Source organism: Nyctereutes procyonoides, unplaced genomic scaffold, assembly GCF_905146905.1.
Source record: "Nyctereutes procyonoides isolate TBG_1078 unplaced genomic scaffold, NYPRO_anot_genome, whole genome shotgun sequence".
NCBI classification, from domain to species: domain Eukaryota; kingdom Metazoa; phylum Chordata; class Mammalia; order Carnivora; family Canidae; genus Nyctereutes; species Nyctereutes procyonoides.
The window spans coordinates 17,012,589-17,036,698 of record NW_026575155.1 but is presented as its reverse complement, the minus strand read 5'-3'; the positions used below and the strand labels follow the sequence as shown (position 1 = coordinate 17,036,698).

Below are 24,110 nucleotides of genomic sequence, written 5' to 3'. Positions count from 1 at the left end.
TTCGTGCCAGGGGCCCGCTCGCCCCCAGGGGCCGTTTGGAGTCTTGGGACCTGAGCCGACGGCCAAGAAAGAATTCTTGAGACGTCTTTGGTGCAAACAGGTGGTTTCAGTAAAGCACAGGGACAGGACCTGTGGGCAGGAAGCCTGGGTCCCTGGGATTGGGAGGAGCAATTTAGGCCTGAGGCCTTTGGGGGAAGTAAAGACAAAGGGAAGTTCCCAGAAGGACTTTCATAGGCTCAAGACTCAGGACAGCCCGAGGCCTGGCTGTCAGGCAGGCTCGGGGTGTCTTCCCCTCCGGTGAGGCATTGAGGCATTGAGGACAGTTGGGAGCCCCCGGGAGGAACCTGCACCCGGCTCACCTCAAGTGCTTGTCAACCGGGAGGGGGGTGGGGGAGGCAGGTTACAAGGACATTTTACTTTCCCTGCATTTCCTGGCCCTCTGTGCCCCACATCACCCACACCTCTATGTCTCCCCCCGCCCCCAGGAGCTCCCTGAACCCGTCGCTTTGGGCTTTCAGGGACGCCCCATCACGCAGACTGTTGAACTCACTGGTGATTGACGCGACCTCCAGCTCCTCTCCTCTCACAGGGTTGGTTTCCCCGGCCACCAGCACCCAAGCCGAGGAGCTTTCCAAACGTCACCCCTCAAACAGAAACTCAGAGGCACTCGAAGGGGGGCTGCTGTAAATAACAAAGGATACTTGGATCACTCTTACTTGGACTCAGGAAAGTCCAAGGGTCTTAGGAGCTTTGAGCCAGAATCAGGAAGACCAAGCATCTATGTCTTATTATATCGTATATCCCGCCTGGAATGTTGGTGAGTGAGGTCTGGAGCCGACGGCCAAGAAAGAATTTTTGGGACGTCTTCAGTGGAAAAAGGGATTTATTTTTTTTAGGCATTTTATTTATTTACTCATGAGAGACAGAGAGAGAGAGAGAGAGAGAGAGAGAGAGAGAGAGAGAAAGAGAGGCAGGGGGAGAAGCAGGCCCCATGCAGGGAACCCGATGCGGGACTCGATCCCAGGACCTGGGGGGGGGTCAACCCCTGAGCCGAAGGTAGATGCTCCACCGCTGAGCCCCCCAGGTACCCAAGCATCTGACTCTTTTTTTTTTTTTTAATTTATGATAGTCGCAGAGAGAGAGAGAGAGGCAGAGAGAGAAGCAGGCTCCATGCACTGGGAGCCCGACGTGGGATTCGATCCCGGGTCTCCAGGATCGCGCCCTGGGCCAAAGGCAGGCGCCAAACCGCTGCGCCACCCAGGGATCCCAGCATCTGACTCTTGATGGTGAGACTGAGCCCCACGTTGGGCTCTGCGCTGAGCCTGGAGCCAGCTTGATTCTCTCCCCCTTCCCCGGAGGGAAACAAATATGAACCAGCGTCACTCCAGGTCCATTTCCTGTTTTTGCGACACAGTCCCACTAACTTTTAAATGATTCTCAAGAAACCTTCCCACCACGTCCCCGTGGGATGGAGGGGAGCTGAGACTCTGGTGAAGCCCTGGCTCCAAGTCTGGCCCTGCATCTCACTGGCTGTGTGACCCTGAAAACGTTTTCTGTCTTGTCAAAGGACGGGAGCAGGGGCCACTAGAGCCCTTCCCGCCTGTTCCTGAGGGCTCCCCCCATCTGCGTCTCAGGCCAGAGCAAATCCCTGGGACCAGGGACCAGGACCAGCTCCGAACCCAGGCGGCTAACAGCCCCTTGCAGCTCCCACGGAGCCATCCCACACATCCGGGCAGGGTCTGTAGCAGCCCTTGACCCAACCGTGGCCTCTGTCCCCCTCCCTCCCTCCCTCCCTCCCTCCCCCACTGAGGCCCTCTGGTCCCCCCTGGTCCCCCCTGGCCCCCCCTGGCTCCTCTGGGGGCCCCTACAGATCCCTCCGAGGCTGTCCAAGGTCCAGGCCCTCCAGCGTTCCCAGGCCTCAGCTGAGCTGCAGATGAGCTCTCCCAGGACAGCGATCAGACCGGGGCTACCCGCCGGGAGCAGCTCTGCCCCTTTTCCGCGTGGCCTTTCTGGGAGTGACGCCTGAACCTGCCCAGAGGGATGTGCTCCGGGTGGCGGCAGACTCTGATGGCACCGCGGACCGCAAATAAAACGAGCCCGGTGAGAAGTGAGAAAGCCTGGGGGCGACTGGCACGGGCTTGGGTTCCCCCAGCAGCCTCCCGGCGCGCTCGGAGCCGCGGACCCCGGGGCGCCCCTGCGAGCCCTCGGGGCGAGCCCCCCCCGCCCGGCCTCTCCGACTCCGGTGGCCGCTGCACTGCGAGCCGTTCTCCGGCGGCGGCACCGCCACCCGGCCCCGGGGCACCCCGCCCGACCCGCTCAGCGCCCTACGCTCGGGGTCCCCGCGCCCAGCGCCCCGCGCCCCGCGCCCCAGGCAGGACGCGCCCCCGCCGCCGCGCAGGCGCACCGAGCCGCCGTGAGCGCCGCCCGCAGCCCGCCCCCTGCCCCCCGCGCACGCGCACTGAGCCGCGCCCTCGTCGCGCCGGGAGGCGGGGGGGTGGGGCCAGCGGCCGGGGGCGGGGGGGGCGGGGCGAACCGGGACCCGCGGCTGCGCAGTCGGCCTGCCGCTCGCCCCGCCCACTTCCGGCGCGCGGCTCTTCCGGGGGCGGGGAGGCCGCGGAGCTCGGCGGAGGGGACCGCGTCCGGCCGACGTCCGCCCCGAGGGCTCGGCCGCCATGGCGTTCGGCGGCGCCCGCGGGCTCGGGCCGCGCTGGGAGCTGCCCCGCGGCGCCGTCGCCTTGTTCCTGCTGCTGCTGTCGGCGGCCGCGACTCCGGAGCCGCCCGGCGCGGGTGAGGGCCCCGGGGCGGTTAGAGACGGCGCGGGGGGAGGGGCGGGGGGCGGGGCGGTGAAGGGGTCGCGGGCGGGGTCGCGGGCGGGGCGGTGAAGGGGTCGCGGGGTCCGGAGCGGGGGCTCTGGGTCCCGGTCGGAGCCGGGGAGGTGGCGGGGCCGCCCCCGCGCCCCGGGGCCTCCGCCCGGCCCACGCCCCCGCCCACGCCCCGGGCCCCTTGGGAAGGGGCAGCCGGGCCCTCGTCTCGGCGGAGCGGGCGGCGGTGTGCGGGCCTGCGGGGTCGTCCCGGCTGAGCCTCTCCGGGGAGCCCGCGGTGCTCGGTTCCGAGCTGGAAGCGGAGCCCGCTGCCTGCTGGAGCCCCAGAGCCGGCGGGTAGCAGGCGCCTGTGCACTGCAGGAGCGGACCTCGGTCGGGGCAAGCCTCGGGGGAGGCAGGAAAGCTGGGGCCGTGGTGGATTCCGCGGCTGCCCTGAGCGCGCCCCAGGCCTGTGCGCCCCGGGTCCTCCCACCTGTTCTCAGCCCGCCCGGTGCTGCGCGGTCCTGGGCCCGGAGGTCAGCAGGCAGAGTCCCTGCCGGCCTGGCCAAGAGAGTGCCCACACGCGAGGCGGGTCACCTGGGCCCAGGCTGACGTTTCAGAAAGTTCCAGAGACGGAGTGCTGCTGGAGCGCTGCTGGAGCGCCGCCTCCCGAGGGCCAGTGGAGGGGGACCCGGGTCCTCGGCCTCTGGGCCCCGGGGGAGTCCGAGAAGCTGGGCAGTGTCGCCGTTGGCCTGTTGCAGGACTGTCGTGCCGGCCGGCGTGTCTGGAGCCCGGCGAGATCGCCACAGGCAGGCCCCCTGACCTCCGCCCGGGGCTTTATGAGCAGGACCCCCTCGGGGCCAGGGTTTTCCTTCCCTCCCGGCAGCCTAGGCCTTGTCGCTCCGTTGAGCACAGCAGAGCACCTTTCTTCTGTGACTTACAGAGTGTTTGCTCAGGGGACTGTCGTGCCAGTCCACTTCACACGTACACGCGACCTTGTCCAGGCAGCTACCTGGACGTTTTTATGTGCAGCGGGATGGCAGTGCGTAGGGAACTTTTGGTCTAGACTGAGCCATAAGCGTGAACGTGGAGGGGGATCGTGTACCCGAGTAGGTGGATAAGCTGCGGGAAGTCTTTCTCCACGGCCAGCGGGCGTGTGCGTGACTGCAGTGCGCGTGTCAGGGGGCGCCGGCAGCGACCTGTGTGACCGCTCTGCCTGTTATACTGCCCCCCCTCCGTCAGGTGACCGGGGGTGGCCCTGGTGACTTCGTGTTTTCCATAGGGGCTTAGACCAGAGCTGCGGTTCCGTATGCCACAGCGCCTTCAGCCGCACGGTGTTCGCTCGCCGTCAGCTCAGGGGGCAGCTGCCCATCACCAGCCTCGGCTCCTAGGGATCACCTGTCTGGTTGGGATACACCCCAGGTCCTCGGTGGGTGGCGGGGTGCTCTTGTTTCCCCTGTCAGCAGCACCTCCTCATGGGGGAGTGGTGTGCTGGGTGGGTGCTTGCCAGCCGGTCCCCTGTTGCCCTTCCTCAGGGTCGGGGGGACTGTGAGAGCCCCGAGGCCCCCCTTCCAAGGCATTTGCTGCTTGTGCTGGAGGAGCAGGACTGCCGTTCACAGCCTTGCCAGGGCATTAGCGTTCTTAAGAGAAACCACCGGCAGGGTGTCTGTGGCTGTAGAGACGGATCACGAAGGGCTGGCGGGCGTGATGGTGGGGGCTGGGAAGCCCCACGACCTGCGTCTGCAGGTGGAGCTGTGGGAACCAGGTGCACCAGTGCCCAAGGCAGGAGAAGACAGTGGCCCGGCCTCAGCAGAGTCAGTTCTCTGCTCCTCTGCCTTTTTTTTTTTTTTTTTTTTAAGATTTATTTATTTATTTATGAAGAGAGAGGCAGAGACACAGGCGGAGGAAGAAGCAGGCTCCATGCAGGGAGCCTGACGTGGGACTCGATCCCGGGTCCCCAGGATCACACCCCAGGCTGCAGGCGGCGCTAAACCGCTGCGCCACCAGGGCTGCCCTGCTTCTCTGCCTTTTTTGTTCTCTTGGGGCCCCTGTGGATTGGGTGATGCCTGCTCGCATGGTGAGGACAGTCTTCCCGACTCTGTCTACCGGGGCGAACGCTGAGCTCCTGAAACACCTGCAAGTGTCTGTCATAGTGGAGGGGAGATGACCCCGAGCACCAGTGGCCCGGGGGATGCAGAAGAGCTCCGTTGTGGCCTCTGCAGGTGGGCGGGGTGGGGAGCCCACCCTCACTGCTCCTTAGGACGGGTGCTGGATTTGGAGGGGACTTGCCATTCCTGTCCTGCCCGTCTGCTGGTGAGACCAGGGCTTTCTTTTTTTTTTTTAATTTATTTTATTTATTTTTTATTTATTTATGATAGAGAGAGGGGCAGAGACATAGGCAGAGGGAGAAGCAGGCTCCACACAGGGAGCCCGATGTGGGATTCGATCCCGGGTCTCCAGGATCGCGCCCTGGGCCAAAGGCAGGCGCCAAACCGCTGCGCCACCCAGGGATCCCGAGACCAGGGCTTTCTAACCCGGTTGTAAGGGTGTTACAGCCAACCCATACACGGTACCCGTTATTTGTATGCACAGACAGCCCCCGCCTACACGGGTCCGACCTGGGACGTTCTAATGTCGTGGTGGCACAGAAGTGATGTGCACACAGTAGGAGCAGTGCTTGGCACTTCAGATGTGGGTCTTTGCCAGGCCAGCGCTGTGCGGTCACGGTTGTCCCATTGGTCACGGCCGTCCCGTTGGTCACGGCGGGCATTCGGTCATCACATGAGCTGCTCGACTCTCACGGGGTAGGCCCTGCCTGAGGGCTTCGCCCGCCCGCCGCCCCCTGCGTGTGCTCAGCACGTCGAAGATCGGCCAGGTGTATTTTTGTTAGAACATCTTCCACTTACAGTGGGTTTCTTGGGATGTAAGCCATCCTCGGTTGGGGAAGAGCCGTGCCACCCTCAAGCTCTCTTGTTCCTACTGAGCTAGGAAGACACGTGGGGCTTTTTGTCTGCGTGAACTTTTTACCCTTATTTCTCGTGGGAGCTTGTGATGTGGGTGCTTCCTGTGCGTCTGTCACCCAGTGGAGCAGATGCAGTGTCCAAGGAGGGGCTTGGTCTGCCGGCCCCGGCCCCTGGCCTGTGGTGTGACGCACGTGTGGGAATGTCCTCACTCGTTTTTTTTATTTTTATGAACCATTTCTTCACGACGAGGGTGTGTGTCCTCTGTACTTAACAGGCTCCCCTGCAGCTCCAGTGCGATGTGGGGCCTTGGGCCAGTGTATCTCAACACAGTGAACTTTTGTTTTCTTGCTTTGGTCTTTTTGTTTAATTTGCAAAGTGAATGATGTGTGACGTTTTCTGATCGTTGGGGAGTGGACTCTGGGTGGAGGATCTTCAGGCCCAGGTCTCGCGGAGCCGGGGCGTTGGGTCTTAGCGCTCAACTTAGGAAACAAGGGCAGCGCCTGCTTCTCGCTGGCTGTCGGCGCCTGGTTTTCCACGTCCCGTGACCAGAGAGGTGGGCCTCTGAAGCCCTAGCACGCGGTGAACGTGTTTGCCTGGCCAGCCGTGCAGGACGGTCAGGTGATCCGAGGGGGATAGTGGGCGGCCTCTCCCCGGCGCCCGCGTCCTGGAGCGCTGGACACAGAGCCCTCTGCCCGGCCAGGGCGGGGAGGAGCAGGGTGGTCGCCACCGACCCCTGCTCGCTGGTCCAGAGGCCATGGGGTGGGGTCGGATCGTGTGTCCGGGAGCTGAGTTCACACAAAGCCAACTGTCAAACATGAAAAGTCCCCATGACAGAGTTCCTCTAGCCTCCCCTGCCCCCTGTGGCTGCTCAGTCAAGACTGATGAGAAGTAGGACTTTTCTTGTAGAATCTTTCCAGAAGGACTTAAGAGTGGGTGTGTCAGCAGTCCTGCAGATTTTCACAGCGGCTTCCTGCCTAACTCTTTGTTCAGAAAAACGTCAAAGCTGCAGAAAAGTTGAAGGAATAAACAGTTTAGTTAACTTCCAAACGCCTTTGTGTTCTCAGCGTTTCCGGGTTTGCTTTGCGGCGCCCCGTGTGCTCGCTGCCCTTTTAACCAGCCCCGCGGGGAGCTGGCCGGCCCTTCCCCCGCAGCAGCCGGGCGGCCCTCCCGAGGCCTGGGGGCGCCAGGGGCATGCTCGGTGGGGACAACCGGGACAGCCGGCATCGCCATGATCCCTGAACTCCGTGATAGGGCCCGGGGCTTACAGACACGGTCCACCAGTTGCCCCAGGGCCGTCCTGTCCCTTCCCCCTCCTGGACACGAGGGGCATCTGGCCAGGAGGTCTCCCAAGCTCCCCTCGCCTCCTCGGTCTCAGAGGACGGCATTGTAGAAGGCCCTCCGTTGGTCCTGTCTGCTGGCCTCTACTTGGACTCCCGTTTGGCCAGGATTCAATCCCCTGTGGCTGGGTCCTTCACCCTGCACCCCCAGAGGCCACTTGCTGTCATTTCGTTCCCTCGTCCTGTCCTTATCGAGGCGATACCTCGGTCACTTCTAAGGTATCATCTTGTCTTCATAAGTAATTCAACCGCGGGGCGCTTGGAGGCCGCAAGGGCCTGTCACCTCACGGGTACACACTGTGGCCTCAGCGTCCAGATTTACCAAGATGACTGCAAATGGCAGGTTTTCAACCCGCTGCTTCGCCTTGGCCAGTCGGCCTTCCCTGTCCATGGGACATCCTGGACCGTTCGAGACGTTAGCGGCCATTGTTGTCAGCCACCTTGATTTGTCATTGTCCCTGTTTGGCAAGGAGGACCCCTGCCCCTTCAAGCTGGCTTCTGGATCCTTCAGTCATTGACCCCCTACATCTGTGCCACCATGGCACAGCAGTCTGTCCCAGGCCGGTCCTGTCCTTCCTCTGTCCCAGTTCTGCGATCAGGTGTTCCTCCCTGAGCCCTGGCTCCTCTCCGCGGGGACGGTGTCTGCACACTAAGGTCCCTGTGCTCCGGGTGTCGTCCTCTGGGCCCTTTGGTGGATGCCAGGACCTGGGCTGGTGAGGTACCGGCAGAAATCAAGGTGATGGCGGGTCATCCACTTTGTTTACCCTCCTGGAGCTAAGGTAGGGCTGTTGCTGCAGGAGGAGTCCTTGAGGGAGCGGCACCTGCCAGAGGCTCTGGGAGGAGTGCTGTTGGGGTGCTGGGGAGCAAGCTGGGGCCAGCGGGCCCGGCTCACCCTGAGTCAGGCAGGGCTGTATAGGGTGCGCGGAGAGGCAGATGTGCTGTGGGTCACTGTGCTGGTCCTGCTCGGCGGCCGCGGTGGGTGCCCCTGCCCTCACACGGGGGAGGAGGCCGAACTGAGCAGTAGGCACGCGCACTCGGGATTTTCACACTGCATGGAGTTTTGCGGTCCCTCCGTGGCGCTAGGGATCTTCCCCTTTCCCCCCCGCTGAGCTCTGTGAGGTCCGCTGCCTGGGACCTCCTGGCACGTGTCGTGGGCCGGAGGTTAACGTTCGTCCTCCTTTCTCTTGTGCAGGAAGGTTTGAGTGCGATGAAGTGCAGGAGTCTTAAGTGTGCTGGTGGTGAGTCACACCTGTGCGCCCTGGCCCCCATCAGGCTCCTGGATGCACCTGTCTCTGGAAGGTTCAGGTGCCTGGCCTTTTCCCGATGTAGAGGATGCCCTGCTCCAGAGCGGCCTGTCCAGGGAGCCGACAGGATGGCCTTTCGTGTCAGATATCTGTGGGCCTGTGTGACGTTTCTAAGATAATCCATGTTTCGTGTGTACGGGGTACGTCTGCTGGCTGAGTACTGTTCCGCTGTGCAGCTCCACTGGTCTGCCCATCCTCCTGTGCCTGGGCATCTGGGTTCTTTCCAGTTGTTTGCTGTTGTTATAAAGTCGCTGGTGGCACCTCGGCTCCGTGGGTGAAGCGTCTCCCTTCAGCTTAGGTCGTGGTCCCGGGGTGCTGGGATCGAGCTCCCCCGTTCTGCAAGAGGCCTGCTTCTCCCTCTGCCTCCCCCCACGCTGCTCACTTGTGTGCTCTCTCTCGCGCTCTCAAATACATAAAATCTTAAAAAAAAAATGCTGTAAACATTTCTACATAAGCCTCCCTGGAGGCGTACGTTCTGCTTTTCTTGAGTAACATAGTCGAGTGGGGTTGCTGACTCACGGGGGAGCAGGGGTTGGTTTTATGAGCAAACGCCAGATCTTTTCGCCGTTGGAACTGTCCTGCTCTCCCACCAACGCTTTGTGGGAGTTCCCCACTGCTCCCTCTTCACCAGCACTTGGTGGTGTCAGCCTTTTTAACTTTAGTCATCCTGGTGGGAGTACAGCGGCATCTCGTGATGACGTGAGGTTGCAATTCCTGGTGACTCACGAGCTTGCACACAGAGCTCTTTTCAGTGTGTGTGTTTTAGCAGTGGGGTGTGGTACTAGCAGCTTGATAGGGGATGGGAATGCTGTAGTCATACTCTAGTTCTTTACTTCTGACTAGCTTGAGTTCCAGAGCTCTTAGCTGTGCGGAGTTTGAGCTCCTTGTGCTGTGAGGAGGGGCCAGAGCCGCGGGGTGCCCTGTGGGGTTGTTGGCGTCAGCTGATTCAGGGAGCCTTCCCCGCACTCACGTCACGTCAGGGTGGGGGGGCCGGTGGGGCTGAGGCCTGACCTTTGTCTCTTGGGCCTGGCACTGCTATGTGTGCTGACAAGCCAGTGGGCCTAGGCCGGCTGGGGTCCGTGGGACACGGCCGGGTGCTCGTCTCCTCTTCGCTGAAGGCCCTCCCTCCGTGTGCCAGGGCCTGTTTTCATGCACGGACCTTTACACCTTTGCAGGTGTAAAGGTCTGTCCTGTCTGTCCTCCCTGGGGCCCTGCTGGCAGCAAGGCTCAGTAGCTCTTGCTGATGTCCCTTGAACTCTGGGTGCTGGCTGTGGGTCTCCGAGGCTGGGAGTGGCGCCCGGGCCCCCTGCCCCCGAGTGCACGTGCACATTGCCTGACTCTCACCGGTGTGTGTGTTCTTCCCCGCAGCTTGCTCTCAGAACACAAACAGAACCTGTGAGGAGTGCCTGCGAAACGTCTCTGTAAGTAGCACACCCCCTTCCTCAGCCCCGGGGTCTCGTGTGTGAAGGGCTCTGCGCCTGGGGGTCCGTGGAGGTGTCTTGTGTGATGCGTACGGAACATCATTTTAGTGTTTCTTGGGCGTATTAAACCATCTCAGGAAAACTGCACGTCCCGCCTGTGCATCACTGACATGCTTTCTTTACCTCCTGAAACGGGTATCGAGGGTTATGAAACATGCGCTAGGCCCCCTGGCTGGGAGCGTGTGTGAGCTGCGTGGGAAGCATCAGGCCTCACCGAGGCTGGTGGGCTTGGGGTCAGGTGAGGGGTTGTGGAGGGCGAGGGGGACAGGAGGAGCGCTGGGCTGGGGGCTCATTGAGTATCTGGTGTGCAACTGTTAGCTCTTGACCAGGGCTTTTCATGGTGGTGTCATTGGAATGCAGAGCCCTGGTGGGGACAGGGGCTGTACTTTGTTTTGCCGATGGGCCCCGGGGACGTGACAGGGGGTGTCCTGAGTGTGGAGAGGCCTCATCTGCTGCCAAGAGGAGTGAGGGCTGTCCATGAACCTTGAACCAAAGTCTTCAGACTGCGTGTCCCGAGTTCTCCAGGCTTGGGGTAGATGCTTCCCCTTTGGCTCTCCGCCTGGGAACAGGGAAGGGTGAGGGCGAGGAGACACACGCAGCCATCGGATCACACAGGACCTGGTCTAGACTAGCTCCCCAGAGTTACAGGGGACACTTGGACCCAGGACGCTCATGGGTTGTCCCTGTTCTGGAGCAGGCCTGGTGCGCGTGGTGTGATCACCTCCAGGGGGGCCAGCTGGGTTCTGACACGCAGGCACGTGTGCAGCTGACCATCAGGGCAAGTAGGAACGCTGGCGAAAGACACCCACCGTGTAGAGCCCACTAGGGTCTTGGGGCAACCGTACCACTTTGTTAGGATCCTTCTGCCCTCCTGGGCGGCACCAGCTTCCTGAGCAGTGGGACTCAAGAGCCCCAGGCCTTCGGTTCTCTGGCTCCTTTCAGCGCAGCACTGTGTGCTCAGCGTTAGAGCCCTGAGGGCCATGTGGGGAGGGGGGGCTGGGAGAGATGGGCGGCCTTCGCCTGGGGGCCAGGGGCAAAGCTGTCTCCCCTCCCTCCAGTCGGGTTTTACGAGGGTATCTTAGCGCATTGCCCTGTTTCCCTTCCCCAGCGGTGAGTTTCACTCTGGGACGGGTCAGGAGAGACCTCATCAGACAATTTCTGCTCTAAGATGGTCACATTTTCAAAAGAATTTGCTGGCTGCGGGGCGGTGTCATAGTTTGAGGCCTGTGGGGTCGTGGGACTCAGGGGACCCCCACCTTGGCTGGTTATAAACCCAGGGAGGTAGTTACTGCAGCCTCAGCCCTCACTGTTGATGACGCTAGGCTTGTTCAGTGGCCTCGGCCCCTCAGGGGTGTTTTCTTGGCTCGGCTGCCAGGGGGCAGGGTGTGGCTACGGGGAGTCATCCTGGCCTGGCTGGAGAGCCGCCCAGTGTTTGCCTCACCCGCTTCCCTGCGGGGGCGCTTTTGCTGCGTCCAGTCCAACCCTTCCCTCTGTTGGAGGAGATTGTGCGGCGCAGGACCGAGGGACGGCCCCCATCACAGGGGGCTCCCAGCAGATGGGCCTTCCACCTGACCTGTGGAGTCCAGGACACAGCACCCCCCCCCAAGCCAGGGCTGTCGCAGACCCGCCCACATGGATCCTTGGGCGCACGCCAGTTTCTGGAAGGACAGTCCGGGGCCAAGGGGCCAGAAGGGAGGCGGAGGGCGCGCTGGTCCCCCTTAGGTGCCACCTAAGTCACTCACCACGTGTGTGTCACTTCGTTAATCTAAAGAGCAAATAGAACCCTGTGATGCCACCACAGCAGAGAACTTGGCCTCCCAGGGAGCTCCTGTGGCTTTTGGTAAAATGGTTATAAAAATGGGAAACAGACATTTGAGACTTGCATTACTTGAAAATGGAGGATTTACCGAAAATGGTTCAGCCAGGACCAAGCCGCTGCTGCGCAGGATGCTCTCAGACAGCCAGGACCAAGAGGGTTACCATGTTCCCTGCGTGCTCGGAGCGTCTTGCATACGGGCGCCCTGGGCGAGCCTGCAGGATGGCGACATTCAGGATTCAAAGTGCTGAGCAAAGGCCCGACCGGCTGGCCCGTGAGGTCTAGATACAGCTCGCCTCGGGTTGTGGAGTGTGGCTCCGGCCTGGGCCACCCGGCATCGGCCAAGCACTGGGGTGGTGCTGTCTCTGCGCCTGCATTGCCCCTCCTGTTTTTAGGGACCCCAGACAGCATCTGTGAGGTGCACTCCAGCTCTGAGCTTCTGGGCGGCTGCTTCTGAGCCTTAGATGTGCTTTGTTTTTCCTTAAAGATTTTATTTATGCCCTTGAGGGAGAGAGTGTGGGAACACAAGCAGGAGGGAGGGGCAGAGGGAGGGGACACAGACTCCCTAGAGCAGAGCACTGGATGCTGGCAGGTCCCAAGGCCCCGGGATCTTGACCTGAACCTAGAGCGGACGCTTCACCCACCCAGGCGCACCCCAGTGCAGGGTGTGTACGACGGCAGAGCCCGCGCGGTTGGAGAGGCCACAGTGTTTTCCAAGGTTGCAGAAGTCCGCTGACCGGTACTTCCTGCGCTCCCCCCGTGGGCCCATCTCCGGCCCCCTGCCAAGGATCCTTCCGTGAAGCACACAAGTGCCTGCCCTCCTGCAGACGAATGGGAGGGGGCACCCCAGCTGAGCGAGTCTGGGTGCTTCTGAGGGGAGGGGACCAGGGAGGCAGGGTGTGGGTGGGGAGGCGGCTCAGGGTGGGCCTCGTCGGGGAGCTGAGACAAGAATGTTCCGGGCAGGAGGAATAGCTGTGCAGAGACTCCAGGCAGGGAGCCACCTGGCAGCTCTCGGGACCTGCATGAAGGCCAAGAGGCTGGGCAGGGTGCCTGGTGCAGGAGGGTTGGAGGAACCTCGGCCCTGGTGGGCCAGGCCAGGTAGAGCTGATGGGGGCTAGGGGCCGAGGCCTGCCAGTCACCTGGGGGAGCAGAGGTGTGTTGGGGGTGCGTGTCCTGGACAGTTTGATTCTTCGGGGCATACGTTGCATTTCTCATGTTTGTCAAACTTTTATCTCTTTCAGTGTCTTTGGTGCCACACAAATAAGGCGTGCTTGGACTACCCGGTGAGCAGGATCCTGCCACCCAGCTCCCTCTGTAAGCTGAGCTCCGCCCGCTGGGGCGTTTGCTGGGGTGAGTCTTCGTTTTCATGGAGTTCTTGCAAAAGCAATGCTGTCCTGGAGAATCTGCTTGTGCTCAGTGGACACAAGCTGTCAGAACGCATGTTCGCTGCAGGAAGTCAGGAAGCCAGTGAGAGTGTGTGCTTTCTGGGGGGGCAGCTGGAGGTCCCCGGGGGGCCGGAGGCCCGTGTGCAAGCCCGTCCACCTCAGCCCTGCCCTGGGTTTCCATGGCCCACGACGGCGGCGGAGGGCACGGGGCGGGGGGGTTTGTTCGGGGACTGTTTGCCGGGCGGGTCGGCACATGGTGTGTGGCGGCATCTGTGCGCTGGGACTGCCGCTCAGCGTGGTTGGGCCCGCCTCTCGTCATGTGTCCCCCCTCTGCGTGTGGTTGGTGTCACGGGCAGGCTCTCTGGGGGGTTAACCCTTGTGAGACCCCCCAGAGAGCGCCCTGACCGGGGAGCCCGGGGCATCCTGAGCTTCAGCTTCTGCTAAGCGTACACGTTAATTCTTCCTCTCTGTGTGGACGGTAGTGTTTAGCAGAGACACACACGTGTATGTACACAGTTCAGGGAGTTGAGTGAAGCCTTCCACGGGCAGGCAGGTCATCTCCCCTCAGACTCGCAGCCTGACCATGGAGGACCCTGTGGGCAGTCCCTGGACTGACCTCTGCTCCCCGTAGTGAGTGTGCTGCCTGCGGCCCTTCCCTGTGGGGGAGTCACGCGCTGGTCTCTCCGAGTCCTTTGGTCGTGTGGCTGAGACTCCCGTGGCCCTTGTCGCAGCCACTTAGTGCCCTGCTCAGTGCCCTGCAGCTGTTCATGTGTTGTGCTGCTGGTGGATGCCCGGGCGTGCTGGTGCTGCCGCAGCTGTGCTCGTGTGCACCGCTGCCCACACTCCCTCCCGTGGTCGTGCACTGAGGAGCACGGGCCCTGAGTCCCTGCACAGAGCGGCTGTGCCAGTTACGCACCTCCCAGCGGGCCAGGGGGTGGTGGTGCTCCCCTTGCCCCACGTCCCTGCCAACACTTGGGACGATCAGTCGTCTTCATTTTAGTTCATCGAGTGTGTGAAGTGGAATCTCATTGTGGTTTGAATTGGCATTTCTCTGGCTGATGATGCTAAACACCCTTCAAGTGGGGGCATTTTTGATAATTCTCCTGTGAAATGAAGTCCCTGCCTTTGGGCCAGGAGGCTGGCTGAACACCTGACGTGGGCCAGTGAGACCCACAGCCTGGGGGCCGGGGGCAGTGGGGCGGTGGGAGGCATGCTGCCCCTGCTTCCTGGAGAAGGCACGGGTGGTGTCCTGAGCAGCGGGGCTGCGGGTGTGCACCCGGAGGGCTGGGCGGACGTGTCGGGCCGGGGACCTTCTCCGTGGGAGCCCCCCAGACATCAGGGTGGCACGTGACTCTAATCCCAGACCTCATGCGTGCAGGGCGCTCTTTGATCTCACAGAACTTCAGAATCTTCTTACCCAGTTTTGGGCAAAACTGTTCTGGGGTTTTCACTGTAATGACCTGCAATCATGCTCATTTGGAGAAACTTGAGGTCTTCAGGAGGTCGCCCTATCATGCATAGGCAGGTGTCCCTGCCCCACTCAGGTCACCCTGACATAGTTCTTTCATGGGAGGCTCGCGGGGAGGGCAGCCCGCAGCGACTTCCCGTTGTGATCGGGATTTCTGTATTTTATAGCTTGTTTTAGCAGCTAGTCAGAGAGCTGTTTTGTGGGCGGGCGGGGGGGGGGGGAGCCTATTTCCAAGCCAGCTGTCTTGCTGATGTGATTGGTTTTTAAAGTTGACTATTGGGTGCCCGGGTGGCTCAGTTGGTTGAGTGTCTGCCTTCGGTTCAGGTCGTAACCCCCGGGGTCCTGGGTTCAAGTCCCACATTGGGCTCCCTGCAGGGAGCCTGCTTCTCCCTTTCTCTGCTGATCTCCCTTCTTGTGTGCATGCTTTCTTTGTAAAATAAATAAGTAAAGTCTTTTTCTTGTTTTTTAAGATTTATTTAATTATTCATGAGAGACACAGAAGCAGAAGCAGGCTCCCTGTGGGGAACCCAATGTGGGTCTGGATCCCTGGACCCTGAGACCATGACCTGAACCAAAGGCAGATGCTTGACCACTGAGCCACCTCAGCGCCCCATAAATAAAATATTAAAAAAAAAAAAATAGGGCAGCCTAGTGGCTCAGTGGTTTAGCGCCGCCTTTGGCCCAGGGCCTGATCCTGGAGACCCGGGATCGAGTCCCACGTTGGGCTCCCTGCATGGAGCCTGCTTCTCCCTCTGCCTGTGTCTCTACCTCTCTCTCTCAAAATAGGGACGCCTGGGTGTCAGCGGTCAGGCATCTGCCTTTGGCTTAGGGTGTGATCCTGGGATCCGGGATTGAGTTCCGTATTGGGCTCTTTGCGGGGAGCCTGCTTCTCCTTCTACCTGTGTCTCTGTGTCTCTCATGAGTAAATAAAATCTAAGAAGGAAGGAAGGAAGGAAGGAAGGAAGGAAGGAAGGAAGGAAGGAAGGAAGGAGAAAAAGAGAGAGAAAGAAAAGGAAAGGAAAGGAAGGAAGGAAAGAAAGGGGAAGGAAAGGGAAGGGAAAAGAAAGGGGAAGGGAAAGGGGAAAGAAAGGAAGTGATTGTTTTAAAGTTCTGTAGTCAGGGTCGCCTGGGGGGCTCAGTGGTTCAGCGGCTGCCTTTGGCTCAGGGCGTGACCCCGGGGTCCTGGGATCAAGTCCCACATCGGGCTCCCTGCATGGAGCCTGCTTCTCCCTCTGCCTGGGTCTCTGCCTCTCTCTCTCTCATGAGTAAATAAAATCTTTAAAAAAAAAAAATAAAGTTCTGTAGTCAAAACGTGCTGTATCTGCTCGTGAAGGAAGGTCTTCCCTGATTGTGTTACGGCCATTACCGCTTGCTGTGTGGGCTCTTCCAGAATAGGTGGAAGGAGGAAAGAGCACATGATGACAGCTAGGAAGTCGTTTCACCAGACGTAGCCGTATCTGATTGGCGGAGTAGGCGAATACACTTGAGTGTGTGAGGCTCGTGGCCGGCCCTTGTGGAGTGTCCCCCTCAGCAGTGGTGTCCGTGTCCCCAGCTGGGAGGCCCACCCCAGCCACAACGCGGAGACCCGGGAGACGGAGCAGACTCCGATCCCGCCGCCCGGGGCAGATCTCGCTGTCGAAGCCTCCGCGGTGGTTGTCTTAACGGGATGAACAGACACGTTGGCAAACGCAGCATCAGAGCTGTTTGGTTGGCTCTGGTTCATGTTAAATAGGAAAATATCCACAGTTGGGCTTATAAATCCTTCAGGGAAGTTGGAGAGAATCGTAAAACTTGTTTCAACTACTTGATTTGTCCTAGGAGTTGGGTTTTGACAGAAAATCTTAAAATCTTTCGCAGCCTGGCCAGCTGCATTGCAGCTGCGTAGTCGCTGTCTGCCTGCTGGGGTCAGCAGTGGTCCTGGGGGGGGGGGGCAGGAAATGCAGGTGACCCTGGGACAGCATAGGGTCAGGGGTGCTGACTCCCCACACACTCAAAAATCTGCATGTGACTTTTGATTCCCCGGAAATTGCCGTGGATGGAGGGCCCACTGGCGACAGGGCATTGGAACAGCCCGTGTTTGTGTGCCCGCGTGTGCTGGGTGCCGTGCTCCTGCGGCCAAGCGGGCCCGAGAAAGGGAAGCGTTAGTAAGAGAGTCCTCAGGACGAGGCGGTGCACTTTGTACCGCCCTGTATTTGTGGGAACAGACTGCACGTGTTAGCGGACACGCGAGGCCCAGACCGTGTGTGGGGGCCAGCGGTGTAGGGCTGTGGGCCTGGCTTGAGGATCGGAAGCGCCGCACCAGGCCGTGCCTCTGTTTCCGGGGGTCCCACAGAGAGTCTAAGGATGTGTTCCGTCAGTGTACGTGCCCCGCGGGGGATTCTCCTTCCTGTCCTCAGGCCTGCAGCCTCTTCTCAGCGGCAGGAGGTGAGGACAGCTGCCCTGGCGCTGGGACCCTGGTGGTTGATTGAAAAATTCCAAGTTCCAAGTGTCTCTCTGTCTCACTGTCTCTGTCTCTCACACACACACAGACACACACACGTGCTGAGAGCAGACCGGGGGGGCTGGTTCTGTGGTTCTGGGGCTGCTCTCTGCCCCCAGGGGGTGCTGCTTTGGGGTCTCCGCTCCCTGTCCTGACTCCCCGACGCCCGGTGCACTTGCAGTGAACTTTGAGGCGCTGATCATCACCCTGTCGGTGGTGGGGGGAGCCGTGCTCCTGGCCGTGGCCGTGTGCTGCTGCTGCTGCTGCTGCCGGAGGAAGAAGAGCCGGAAGCCCGATAAAAGTGAGGAGAAGGCGGCGCGGGAGCGCGAGGAGCGCAGGATCCGGCAGGAGGAGCGGTGAGGTCCCGTTCCTGGGGGTGGGGGGGTCCCCGGGCATCTGGCCACCGAGCCCGGGACAGTGACCGGGGCACGAGCTGTCTCCAGCTTAGGACGGACCGTCCTGTGCCGAGCTTGGGGGCAGGAGTGAGCAGCACGCAGGGGTTCGTTGCTGCCTGGGGCAGGCCTCCTTGGCCAGCACGCCGAGACACTGTCCCCTCCTGCTTACGGAGCACTTTGGGGAGCACGTCTGTTGCCACAGGCCAGGCCTTGGTGGCAGGTGCAGCGGAGGGTCACTGGGCCCGCCTGAGGGAGGTGGGCTGTGGTTCAGAGAGGTCCCTGCAGAGCCATTGCCCCCAAATAAAACCTAACGTGCACGTTCCTGACCTTCCTCAGAACCTGGTGTGAGATTCTCGTTGATCGGTATGTTTTCTTCATATGAAAAATATTTTAAGAAATCACAATACTGGACATTTGAATAGGTAGGAGGACGCCGCAGCGGCTGCAGAAGAGCTGGCCGTCCCCTGCCGGCCGAGTGGCCGCGCCTGTCCCCAGCCTCTCTGCTGAAGGAAGCCAAGGGTGCGTCTCTCAACATCACGTCACATTCAGATGCTAAACGAGATCTCTTTGCTTTTTAGGAGAGCAGAGATGAAGTCAAGACATGACGAAATCAGAAAGAAATACGGTAAGCATCGGGGGGTGTCCGCTCCGTGTGGTTGGGCTGATGCCGCCCCACGCGATGTGAGCGCAGGCCCTGGGCCCTGCTGCCCTCCCGCGCTCCCTCCCGCGCTCTGGCTCTCCTCCGGCTCCCCTCCGCGGGGACTGGAATGAACTGAGCTGCGAGTGTTGTGAAAGATGAAGCCTTGGTGTATTTTTCTGTCAGCCAGGCCTCCTGAGTACCGCGTGCTCACGGGGTGGACCTCGGCCCCAGCCTGTCCCTGCTGGGGTGTGTGGGCTGCGCCCCTTTTGAAGGACTTCACACAGCTCCCCATCCTGTCCACGTGCTGTGTTGTGTTTTGTTGGGGGAGGTGGGGGGTGCGTGACATGACAGAGTATTCAGTCTGCTGTGTTGAGCTGGGGGTGGGGGTTGGGAGAAGTGGCCTCACTGGGCCTTCACCGAGGACCGCCGCGGTGCCTCCAGCCCAGGGCCCGGTGCTTCCCTGACCTCCGACCTGAGGAGCGCGTGCTGCTTGCTGGTTGGACCGGGCGTCTGGGCTGAAGGCTACGTGATGAGGAAAATTGCAAAGTCCTTTCCAACAAGGTGGTCACTTAGCAGTTCTCTGAAGAGGGGACACCACGTTCAGTGGTGTTTACGACCCTGACCAGTAAAACCGTGAGTCCCGAAGGCTCAGTTCCCTGGCAGGGCTGCTGGCTAGCTGCTGCCCGCACCCACGCAGGCCGCCTCGGTCAGGTCCTCGTGCCAAGGAGCGATGTCCGGCAGCCTAGAGAGCTGCCTCTTGTGTGCTGCCCCCCCCCCTCCGGTGCTGCTGCTCCCCTGGCCAGCCTGGCCTGTCCCTCTTGCTGCCCTCGGCGCTCAGCCTGGTGTCACGTGGTATTCCCAGGGCAGGTGGTGACACACTCCATGTGGGTGAAATTCCCCACCCGGCCGTCTTGGTGTGGTGCCCCCCAAGGATCCGCGCCCCTCAGTGGGGGCGCCCTGGTTTTCCACAAGATTGAAAAGGGTGGCAGGAGTGTGTGGGCACCTGAGCAACATTAACGTAAATACAAGACGAGCCGTGTGCACGCGCGCACTCACCAAAGTCCATTTACTGCCAAGCACAAGTAGCCTGACAGTCGTCCCCCTCGCCGGCGTGTGCGGGGCCTGGGGGTCAGGCCGCGGCTCCCGGGGCAGGGCTGCTGTCCCTAACTGCACCAAGGCCACGTCTTCCTCCCGTTCTGATGATGGTTCGGTTGGGCCCTAACTGCGCTGAGAAAGCGAACTGGTGCCTGTTTACATAGAGACCCGAGAGCGGACTGGGCTTTGGAAAGGCGCAGCAGGTGGAAGGACTCGCAGGGCCCGTGCGGGCAGGGGAGGGGCACACGCCGGCTAACACACGGGATGCCAGTGCGCGTGGAGCCTTCTCCGGGTTTCAGCAGGCGTTTGATTTCCGAAGCACAGAACTTTCTCCCCCTTGGACTAGAGCTAGGACTAGGAGCTGTTCTGCTTTGTCTTTTTCCAACATGACTGCGTGTCTGGCATTTGGCATCTGCGTGCCCTTTACCAGCATCACCGCGGGCTTCCTCCCCTCAGGCGGAGCAGCACCCCGCTCCCCCAGACGCTGCGGCAAGTAGATCTGTTGCAGTGGCTGCAGGAGGGCTTGGGGTGTGGTCCAGGTTTCTAGAGAGGGGAGGGAGTGTGTGTTTCTGCAGAGACGACTTGTCTTTGGGTGTTTAGCAGCGAGGATTTCACGACCACGTCCATCGTGTTAGTTGCATCTGAACCCTGGACGGTGAGATCGACGGTCACCTCGTTCCGAGTCAACAGTATAAGGCTTCGTGACGTGACGTGACTTTGAAAACGGTGACGCGTGGTGCTCGAACCTGCTCAGGACAGCCGTTTCTCTTCACGGGGAACTTAGCTGTCCCGTGTTCGTGCATCATCTTTGTTGTCGTCTGAGCGCACTTATGACCAGGACTCTCTCGTTGCAGGTTTGTTTAAAGAAGAAAACCCATATGCCAGGTTTGAGAACAACTGAGCACGCCGGTGCGGGACGTGTTGCGGGTCAGCGGAGCCCCGGCCGACCCTCCTGTCCCCGCTGGGGCACAGCGCGGCTGCCCACACACCTGCGAGCTTCTGCCCTTCTTTCTCTCTGCACTTAGTCACTCGAGACACGGAGCCTGTCGGGGGGCGGGGGTTGGTGTGGGTTCTGTTGTTAGTCTCAGGAGGAAAGGCACACGTTCAGAACGCACTCCTCCCGGTGGGCCAGCCCCCTGCGGACGGGGTCGCCTGCCCTGCCTTCCGTCCCGGCGGCCTGCTGCTCAGTCTGGGGCGCACCTGTCCCTCGGCTCCTCTGCGTGCTGACTCGGGGTGCGCTCCCCGACCCCAGCCACTTGGAGCAGCACTGAGGCCTCGGGCCTATGTTCTGTTTCGTCTTAAATAAGTCTTAGGTTTTACTCCTCCACCTAAAATACTTCACCAAAACACTCTGTCAAAATTCAGACCACATATTGGATAGTTTGTAGATTTTAATTTGTATCTGTACCAGAACCTCAAGCTTGTTTCGCGGTGCAGACTGGGTACCACGTGACGCTTTAAGGCCGCCTCTCCGGGGCGGCAGCTGGTGGTGCCATGGGGTGGCCGCGGGCCGTGCTCACCCTCTGCCCTGCTGGTGGCAGGTGTCTGGTGCTGTGTGCAGAGGTGCACGTCAGGCTGCCTGCGCTCTGGTCACCTAGGGACCATGGGTTGTCCCCTAAGGGGGTGGGACCACATGCTGCGGGCCCCTCTGCAGGGCTCCGTCCACGGGGGAGCCAGGGTGTCCAGGGTGGCGGGAGGGACTCCCACGGGCTGCGCAGACACACTGATGATGGTCCTGGGACTGTGCCCCGTAGGGGTGTTGTGAGAGCTCCAGCAGAGGCAGCTCCCGGGGGTGGCCGGGGCCTCCAGGCACAGCCTGTGGTGCCGTCTGTGGCGGTTCCGTTTCTCCCATCAAGATCTAGGACCAAGCGCTTGGTGTCGGGCACGGCCGCAGACCGGGACGTGACCGTGAACAGCCTTCCTCAGACCTGAGGATAGACCCGGCTGCTGCCCTGCATGGATTAGGAAGACGTTTAGCTTTGGGTACGTGGGTCGACAGGCACACGAGAACACGACGTGTGCTGCTTTCGCCCGCTGCCCGAAGCGTCCAGTGAAGTCCCCGCGCAGGCCCAGGTGATCGGAACTCCGCCTGCACCGCGCCGGGCGTGCTGCCCTGCGGTCCCGCGGGCTAGAGCCCGACCTCCACAGACTCCCGTTATCTTTCTGACTTCTCGGGCATTTGATAGCAGTTTAAAGTACTGTGCAGCCTTCCTGCTCTCGGACGCCAGCCGCGCGGTTGTCTTTCTACCGTTTATTCCTGAGGAACTTTGTAACAGGCTTTAGCGGCCTTTGCATCCATACAGTCCCACCGTGTAAGATCACTCCTGCCTTGAGTGTAGGTTGCTGAGCTCCCGACCTCCACACTGTGTATCTGATCCCTTCTGGGGTACTGAGCCCACGCCAGGGACCTGGAGGGCTGTCTCGGTCCCCACGCTTTTTTCTGATATAGCCCTAAGAGCAGCTGATATATTATAACCTCAAGGAAACCGTGAAGCTCAGAGTGCCTTAATTTTAACCAGTTTTCAGAAAATGGTTTAATACACACTTTGTTGAATACACTTTGTGTGCTCACATCTCCTTTCTCTGTGGTGGTGGTGGTGGTGGTGGTGGTGTTAGCTGGGGAGCGGCACATAGACTTTCTACAGAGACTTTTTTTAAAAAAGATTAAGAGGGATCCCTGGGTGGCGCCGCGGTTTGGCGCCTGCCTTTGGCCCAGGGCGCGATCCTGGAGACCCCAGATCGAATCCCACGTCAGGCTCCCGGTGCATGGAGCCTGCTTCTCCCTCTCCCTGTGTCTCTGCCTCTCTCTCTCTCTCTCTCTCCCTCTCTCTCTCTCTCTCTCACTGTGCCTATCATAAATAAATAAAATAAAATAAATTTAAAATAAATAAATAAAATAAAAAAAGATTAGGGATCCCTTGGTGGCTCAGTGGTTGAGCATCTGCCTTTGGCTCAGGCCATGATCCTGGGGTCCCAGGATCGAGTCCCACATCGGGCTCCCTGCATGGAGCCTTCTTCTCCCTCAGCCCGTGTCTCAGCCACTGTCTCTCGTAATAAATAAAAATAAATTCAAAAAATCGTGAATAAATAAGATCTTAAAAAAAGGAAAAAGAAAAAGATTTATTTATTCTAGAGAGAGTGTGCATGCATGGGGCATGGGCGGGGGCAGAGAGAGAGAATCCAAAGCAGACTTGCCCAGCACGGAGCCCGCCGTGAGGCTTGCTGAAGCCAAGAGTCGGATGTTCAACCGCTGGAGCCAGCCAGGCACCTGTGCGTGGCCTTTCTGACACGTCCAGATGTGAGCAATCCCGGCTTCAGTACCGGGGCCGAGGGGGCAACTATGCCGTGTCCTCACGTTGTCCGGCCCTCCCCCAGCCCCAGCAGTTGCTGCCCAGCCGGGGACTCGGGCTGGTTTTCTGCACCCCATCTCCCAGCCCTGCTGTCCTTCTGATTACCTGGAATCAGATACCAAAAAACAGAGAAAGCCGTTCATGAAGCCTTTAGCTTCGTGTCCTGGGCTGTAACCTTCGGCAGACCCCCACCCCCGGGCTGCTGGGCAGCGCCTGTCCTCTGAGCTCCAGCTGAGCCCATGTCACCGTCACCACAGTCGTGGGATCTCCGGGACTCCCTCTGTGCTGCAAAGTCTGAAGTCCATCCACGTTGGGCAGATAATCCGCCTGTCGTTGCCATGGTGCCATGGTCCCCATGGGAAGCGTGAGCCTGCCCCGTGTGACCCAGGCCGGTGCACTCGGGCACTTCCAGGTTACAGGCCGGGGACGGGCTCTGGGCTCTTCCTCTGGGAAGTCGAGAGCAGGGGAGTGAGAGGTCCAGGGGCAGTCGTGGGGCGTCCTTGGGGATCCGATCGTGGGAAACTCAAGGGAACTTGCCTTGGACTGCTTGAAGTTCAGTCTGATGACGGCAGGACTGGTGCTTTGAAAGGACGGGGTTGGTGAATGAAGTCCTTCCGTTACGACGTCTGCTCTTGACAAAAGATCCCCTCGTTGGGGTTTAGCAGGCACGGGACCAGCTGGGTCGTCAGTGGCCGCGTCGCACCAGCTCGTTCTTGGTGTCCTTCCAGAGCCCGTCCGTGTGGCTCCTGGTCTGCTCCCCCGGCACCCGGATCTGTGCACGTGGCCACCACCACTGCCTTCCCCCTCCCCGGGGCCTCGGGGCCCTCGTCCCACCGTCCTGCTGGGAGGCGCGGCTGCTTCCACTCACGTCTGTCCGTGCTGCTTGGTGTGAGCTGAGTCCGTTTCTAGAAGTAGAATCGCGGATCAGAGTGTCTGTGATGGTTATTGAACAGTAGGATCCGCGGGATCACCCTCCAGACAGAGGACTCCCTGTGCGCAGCCACCGGGGACGCTGTGCCAACCGCGTGCAGGTAAGCGGCCCCGCGGGGGGTCGCCAGGGCCTCGTGGAAGCAGGTTACTGAGTGCACGGCTCTTGGGCCCCTCGGCGGAGGCGGCGGGCCCTGCGTGCTGGTGCGTGGTGCGCTGGGGCCGGGCACAGAGCCCGACGCGGCTGCAGGGTGAGCCCGCCTGGGGACACAGAGGCAGGAGGCGCAGGCACGAGGCCAGGGAGGCCACGTGTTGGGGTTCCCGTAGGGGGGTGGCTGTCACGATTCCAGAGGCGGGACAAGCCCCGGTCCTGCTGCTACAGGTGGTCCGAGGTTCCCTGCCCCCTCCCACCCCCGCATCCCCCTTTCTGCTCTCGGTCCTGTGTGGTTGTGGGTCACAGACCCTGGGACCACATCCCCTGTCCGTCCTTGGCTGACTCGGTGGCGGCCCCGGGTGCTCCACCTGGACAACCAGCAGGTCTCATGGTCACTGCTGTCGCTGGACAGCCGACCTTGGCCACGTGTCCACTTCGAGGAGCCAGGGGGCTGGTGGCAGCCACATGCTTGTGGGGTGGAGACCTTACGGGTTACCCTGGTACATGGTGTCTGG

At 60.7% G+C, this 24,110-nt stretch overlaps 2 protein-coding genes across 2 annotated transcripts; one reads left to right on the top strand and one right to left on the bottom strand.

The window, feature by feature from the left end:
• Positions 1-1,966: 1,966 nt before the first annotated feature.
• Positions 1,967-2,674, bottom strand: LOC129502071 (translation initiation factor IF-2-like). The gene has a single exon (XM_055313482.1). It carries the CDS (start codon positions 2,672-2,674, stop codon positions 1,967-1,969), a length of 708 nt encoding a protein of 235 aa, XP_055169457.1.
• On the top strand, positions 2,593-21,722 carry PTTG1IP (PTTG1 interacting protein). The gene is made up of 6 exons (XM_055313614.1): positions 2,593-2,787; positions 9,774-9,826; positions 12,944-13,052; positions 17,216-17,390; positions 18,008-18,054; positions 20,019-21,722. The coding sequence occupies exons 1-6, from the start codon at positions 2,673-2,675 to the stop codon at positions 20,063-20,065; spliced, it is 546 nt and encodes a 181-aa protein (XP_055169589.1). The 5' UTR covers positions 2,593-2,672; the 3' UTR covers positions 20,066-21,722.
• The last annotated feature ends 2,388 nt before the right edge of the window (positions 21,723-24,110 follow it).

Excerpts from the sequence above, each read along its gene's own strand:
- PTTG1IP (XM_055313614.1), top strand. The coding sequence starts at position 2,673 with ATGGCGTTCGGCGGCGCCCGCGGGCTCGGGCCGCGCTGGGAGCTGCCC. Across the intron at positions 9,827-12,943 it reads AGTGCCTGCGAAACGTCTCT|TGTCTTTGGTGCCACACAAA; the intron begins GTAAGTAGCACA and ends TATCTCTTTCAG. Across the intron at positions 17,391-18,007 it reads AGGATCCGGCAGGAGGAGCG|GAGAGCAGAGATGAAGTCAA; the intron begins GTGAGGTCCCGT and ends TTTGCTTTTTAG.
- LOC129502071 (XM_055313482.1), bottom strand. The coding sequence starts at position 2,674 with ATGGCGGCCGAGCCCTCGGGGCGGACGTCGGCCGGACGCGGTCCCCTC.